General features: G+C 68.8%; 1 protein-coding gene across 1 annotated transcript in view; it reads right to left on the bottom strand.

Moving 5' to 3' along the window:
• Positions 1 to 753: 753 nt before the first annotated feature.
• FDFT1 (farnesyl-diphosphate farnesyltransferase 1) overlaps positions 754 to 5,392 on the bottom strand; it is a 51,775-nt gene continuing 47,136 nt past the window's right edge. Inside the window, exons 11-13 of the mRNA XM_012724813.1 lie at positions 2,994 to 3,173; positions 2,141 to 2,329; positions 754 to 791 (exon numbers count right to left, since the gene is read on the bottom strand). Coding sequence (XP_012580267.1) covers positions 754 to 791; positions 2,141 to 2,329; positions 2,994 to 3,173 — 407 coding nt within the window. The remainder of the gene's footprint in view (positions 792 to 2,140; positions 2,330 to 2,993; positions 3,174 to 5,392) is intronic.

The following is a 5,392-nucleotide window of genomic DNA, read 5'->3' as shown; positions in this document are numbered from 1 at the left end:
GGCCGGGGGCCCAGCCCGCCAGCCCGCCGCTGCCCACGCTGCAGGGCAGGTGCTGGACCCCCCCCGGGGAGCAGCTCCTGCCCCGCACACCCCACATCCCTGGGGCGGCTCTGGGCTCCTCCACTGACAGGCAGCACAGGACTCTGTCCCTGAGCACCCGCCTGGGGGGAGCCCCTCCTGGCCAGGGCCACTTCGCACACCCCACCCCTGTGGCAGGCCACGCACGCACTGGGCCCCTGCACTGGGGCCCCGGGACCCCGCGGCACCCCGCGGCACCCCTCTTGGCTACGCACAGACGCCAGTGTCTGGGAGCGGCCAGACCTCCCGGGTGAGGGTCGGTCAGGGGCTGGGCGGAGGCGCTGGACTCCGGTCAGGCCTGGGCTTCTCCCCAAACCGCCGCCAGCCGCCGCCCGGCCCCGGCCCCGCAGCGGCACCCGGAGCTCCCCCCTCCCCACGCACTCGGGCACAGCAAATTTGGTGAAACAAGAAAAAGCCCAGAGAAAGGCGCTCAGCCAGTTGCGTGTCTTTCCAGGAGCTGACGGCCGCTGTGTCTCCCACAACCGGGCGCTGTGGGCCAGCCGGGCTGGGGTACCCCGTGGCACCTCCAGAGGGCCCCCAGGCTCTGGCCCGGCCCCTCCGGCGGCCCCTCCCTGACCTGCCCTCTCCGGCCTGAAGAGGCCGTGGGAGTCTGGCCGCCATTGTCCGGCCCTTATCTGGGCCACTCAGTTCCAAGACTGGGAGCCGACCCGAGGGTCACGCCGTCTCCAGAGAGCCGCCGCTATCTCGGTGACCTGCGGCAACCTTGGCGTGAGCTCATGTATTCTGACGACAGCGCGGACCCGGCCAGACCGCTGCCCCGCACCCCCGCGTCTGGCACGAGCCTGCTGTAGGCTCTGCCGTTACTCACTGAAACAGCAACACTGATAAGGCCGTGGCAGAAATACATTGATGAATTTCCATTCAGAAAAGCCTCCTCCGCCCCACCCCGCGGCCAGCCCTTCTCAGGCCCTGAGGCTGGGCGCCCCCAGGAAGGCGGGCGAGGCCCAGGACCCCGGAGAAGTGTGTTTCCAGAGAACGTGAGTAGCGCCAACGAGCTTCCTCCTCATTTGGAAAGCGCCTTCAGGCTCAGACCCGCGTGTGCCACAGGCGCTGCCTGACGGAGACGGGACGAGCAGGGTCACTGTGCCGCTGTCCCGCCGGGACTCCCTGGGGGCCTGGGCAGGGCGCCCCTAGTCCACGAGGGGCTGGTCTCTCCCGTCTCACCGTCCTTGTCCTTTAGCAGGAGATTTAGCGCATTTACAGGCAATGAGTTGCCGGCGTATGTGCGTGTAAATCTGCTGCCCGTGACGGCTCGTCCCGCCAGCTCTCTGCCTGCCCCTGGGAGCCAGCACCTGAGTGATTGTGTCATTCCATTTCCCATCGACTGCCCTGGAGACGGTCAGCCTACCCGAGATGCCACAACACGCAGACTTCACTGTCATCAGGCCCCGAGGCAGACAGCACATCCCGTCCCGTTCCTGGGCAGTCTGCCCCTCGGTTTCATTTACCCAGTGAGACTCCCGGGCAGTGCCCCACATTTCCACTTCGCCGTTCTCTGAACCCCAAGTCCTATCGTCATCGTGCCAGTGCGTCCACTTGAGTCACCCACGTGGGTCGGTCGCTGCCTTGCCCTCAGCGCCAAGGTGGCGTCCTGCCCGCCTGAGACTGCCCACCCGACTCCCTCGGTGCCCTGACTCTGGGGCAGTCCTTCTGGTTTGCTTACCTAAGCTGCCTTGCTTTGCCTTTATTCCAGAACAAAGATGTCTTCGCTGTGCGCGGTCCACCCTGGCGGTTACACCGCACACGGAAAACTTCCGCTCCCTCCGGGGCCTGCTGCACCGAGCGGCCACGGAGCGGCCACGGAGCGGCCACGTCTTTCCCCTCCCGCTTTCAAGAGTCTCTGCGGTGCCGTGTGCGGGGCCAGTCTGCAGCCCCTGAGAGGTGCCTGGGGCGGGTCCCGCCTTGCTGACGCCCGCGGGCTTATCCCGCCGCCCTGACGCCTGCGGGTCGGGCCTCCATCGGCTCTGGAGACCCGTCAGTCGTCGCTGTCCCTCCGCGAGGGCCCCGCCCGGCCCCTGTCCGCCCGCACGCCAGCACCCACGGGGCCGCTCCCCGCCGCTGCGGCCTTTCACTTGCTTCTCTGGTCGCCGCTGCCGGATCTGCGTGTTCCGCTCTGGGGCTTTCTCCCGGCTCCTTTCCTGCTCGCTGGCGTGGAACCTGCGCTCTCGGGCGCCGATGCTGCTGCTGCGCTGTGTCACGGGCAGCGCTTCCGCTCGCTTCCGTCCAGGATCTGTTGCGGCACTTGGGCAAGTTCCCTGCGGTGCCTCGGAGCCTCCATCTCCCATTATTTCTACTTTGTTTCCTTGAGGTACTTACAGTGTACTTCCTGGGGCGCCTGGAGCAGTCGGGGACCTTATCAGGGTGCTGCTCCGCCCCTCCTTCCTGCGGGTACCCTGCCTGCTCTGCTGGCCGTAATCTCTGACCGCGAGCAGCTCCAGCTCGTGTCTGATAACTCGGAGCAAGGCTTTCGGAGCCGGCGGGAGCTACCTCTCTTCCTCCAAAGAGAACCTGGCCTGCTGTGCCAGGTCCGCGGGGCTACGCGCTGCTTTCTAACTGCAGGCAGCGGCAGCGCTTCGTCTGGGGTGCAGCCGGAGCTGTCACACTCGCAGGGGGCCTCGAGCGGCCGACTGGCACAGGGCCGCGCTTGGACCTCGGCTGCCCAGGCTGTCGTTAGAGGAAAGTTCAGGCTTCACAGCAACACCCTCCACATTCCAGTTCTGCCCGTCTCTAGGGCTCTGGGTGCCCGTTGAGCTTCAGTGCCGACCTGACCCCGGGAGCGGCTAGAGCCATATCTACGTGTGTTTGGTGTCTTCTCTCGAATTCCAGAATCTGTGGTCTGAGCAGGGCACCTGGTCCGGGTGACCCACCTTCCGGGCCTGGTCCCGTGAGCTTACTTGGCACCTCCCGGCCGGTGGTCTGGGCCTCTCCGCGCAGGAAGCTGCCCAGAGGTGCTGGGCCGGCAGGCGCGGGGCGGCTCCTCGCTGGTCCGGGCACACGGGCGAGCAGGGCCCCGCAGCCCGGCGGCGCCTCAGGCGTCAGCGCTCTTTCCGTGCCACTGTTGCGGGCGAGCCGGGCTGGCGAGCGGGGGCGGGAGCTGGGGCTGGCAGGGCTCCCGCCCCCGCAGCCTTTCCTCCGGGCTTCTCGCTGTCCGTAGCCCAGCCTCGGGGCTCAGGTGTGCGCGAGACCCCGCCCACACTCCCAGGCCCCAGCACGCAAGACCGCAGGTGGTGGCCACGGCGGCCAGGGGTGCAGAGGCCCCACCAGTTTGCTTCCCCCGACAGGGCCGTTTCTGCGACTTCTGCTGAGCGGCACAGGGCCGCAGGTGTTGCGCCGAAACTCCGGCTTACCCGGGCCACGCGGTCCCCACCCGCTGTTCCCTGCTGGGGCCAGGGCGCCGGCTCGCCCTCTCAGCCCCGCAACCCCACCCGCGCCCCCCAGGGGCGCCCCAGGACGCCCCAGGACGAAATGCCTGCGCGTGGACTCAGAGTCCGAGGAGGCGGAGGGCGGGCGCCAGATAAGCAGCCCGAGGGACGTCCCCACGCCCGTGCCGGCCCTGGCCACCAGCAGGCCTCAGCCCACGCCCTGCAGAATGGGAGGAGATGCCCCGTGGGCTGCGGCCTGAGTCAGTTGGTGGGCAGTTAATTTCCTTTAATTTGACGTTTAAGTGCCCCGTTCTGCCAAGGCCTGGAGCCTTGTCCCCAGTGACCCCGGCAGGCGGTGAGGTGGTTACAAAAACAAGAAGTAGGGGTGTGGAGTGAGGGGTGGGAAGGATGGGGGTGGCGTGCAGGAGCTGGGAGGCCTGAGGGGTGAGGGTGCGGGGAGCAGGGCTGGGCGTGACAGGCGGGAACGGGACTAGGGCGCGGGAAGGGTGGCAGGTGGGGAGCCACAGGGGTGACGGGTGGGGCGTGGTGGGGGACAGGACCTTCCGCTCCTTCCCACCGCCCTCCTGGAAGCCCCCCTCCACCCGGGACCCCTCGCCAGCTGTGGGGCTCTGCGTGCCCCCAGCTGAGTGGCCGGCGGCGGCTGGGTCAGAGCCCCCACGGGGGTCCCCGAAGTGGCGCCCGGGTCTGCTCCTGGGTCTCTTCCTCTGACCTGCGTGAGCACCGTCCCCCCCACCCCCGCCTCTGGCCCCCCGGACCCAGCTGCACCAGAGCCACCTCGAGCCCCCAGGCCCCCCGTGTCCCTGAGCGCAGGAGCCTGGGGAGCCCAGAGGGCTGGGGTGCTGGTGGGAGAGACAGGAAGGTGGGACTCATAGAGCGGCCAGACAGTAGGTTTGGGGAGCCCCCGCCTGCAGGGCCCGCAGAGGGAGCGAGGGGAACGCGGGGCCTCGCCGCCAGGCCTGGCGCAGAGCGGCACTTGGGGGCTGCCGCCTGTTTCCCACGGCACAAAGCTGGCGGGTCCCGGCGGCAGGCTAGCGCCGGGGTCCGCCAGGCCCGGCCAGGGCCCCCCGCGGCGTGTCCTCGGCCTGGGCGCACCGCTGCAGGGGTTCACACCCCCCCCTCATCCCCGCCACGCCGCCCCGACCAGCCCTTGACGACGGCGGTAACAGCCGAACGGCCCCCGGAACTGAAGGCTGGGACGACAGCACAATGTGCTCCCCAAAATAGAGCCGCCCCCTTCTCCACTGCCTTTTCCACCCCCACCTGGCATATGAACACCCCTGAAACAGCCCCTCTCCACCCGGCCTCAGCCGGACACCGGCGTGGGCCTTGTCTGAGGCAGGCCAGGTGTCCACCACCCTGGATGGGGCCTGGCCATTGGGCAGGGAACCCCGCGGTCCCGGGAAACCAGAGTGTGGTCCAGGAAGGGGGTCCAGAGGCGCATGCTCTCAGCCAGCACCCCCGGAGAGTCGAGGAGTGGCAGGCCGTCAGCCGAAGGGGCGGCTGCCCCCCACTTCCCTCCATACGACGTGCCCAGCGCAGGGGGTCATCTGGTTCTTCCCAGTGAGACGTGAGCCCCACGAGGTGGCGGGACAGCCAGTGCTGGCTGAGGGTGGACCTCTGGTGCTCAGTAAATGTGGGGTGACTACGGGGGGAGGCGGGGCGGCAGCCGGGGACTGGACGCGGCCGGGATCGTTGGACACCCTCTGTGGTGCAGAGGGCGACGGGCCGGGGCTGCTGCCCAGACCGCAGACCCTCCCGCCGAGTCCTGGCCAGGCTGCCCCGCTGGCCAGCGGTAGCCAGAGTGCCGGCTCCCAGGATTGGGTCATGGTCCTCCTGCCCCCCCTTTGAGACCCAGCAGGGGTGGGGTGAACAGGAAGAAGAGGAGGAACTGGGGGAGGGGAGGGCGAGGG

The sequence above is a fragment of the Condylura cristata genome, unplaced genomic scaffold (genome assembly GCF_000260355.1).
Source record: "Condylura cristata isolate star-nosed mole 26May11 unplaced genomic scaffold, ConCri1.0 scaffold00014, whole genome shotgun sequence".
Taxonomy (NCBI): Eukaryota; Metazoa; Chordata; class Mammalia; order Eulipotyphla; family Talpidae; genus Condylura; species Condylura cristata.
The sequence above is the reverse complement of the archived record's forward strand: the minus strand, read 5'-3'. Positions and strand labels throughout refer to the sequence as shown.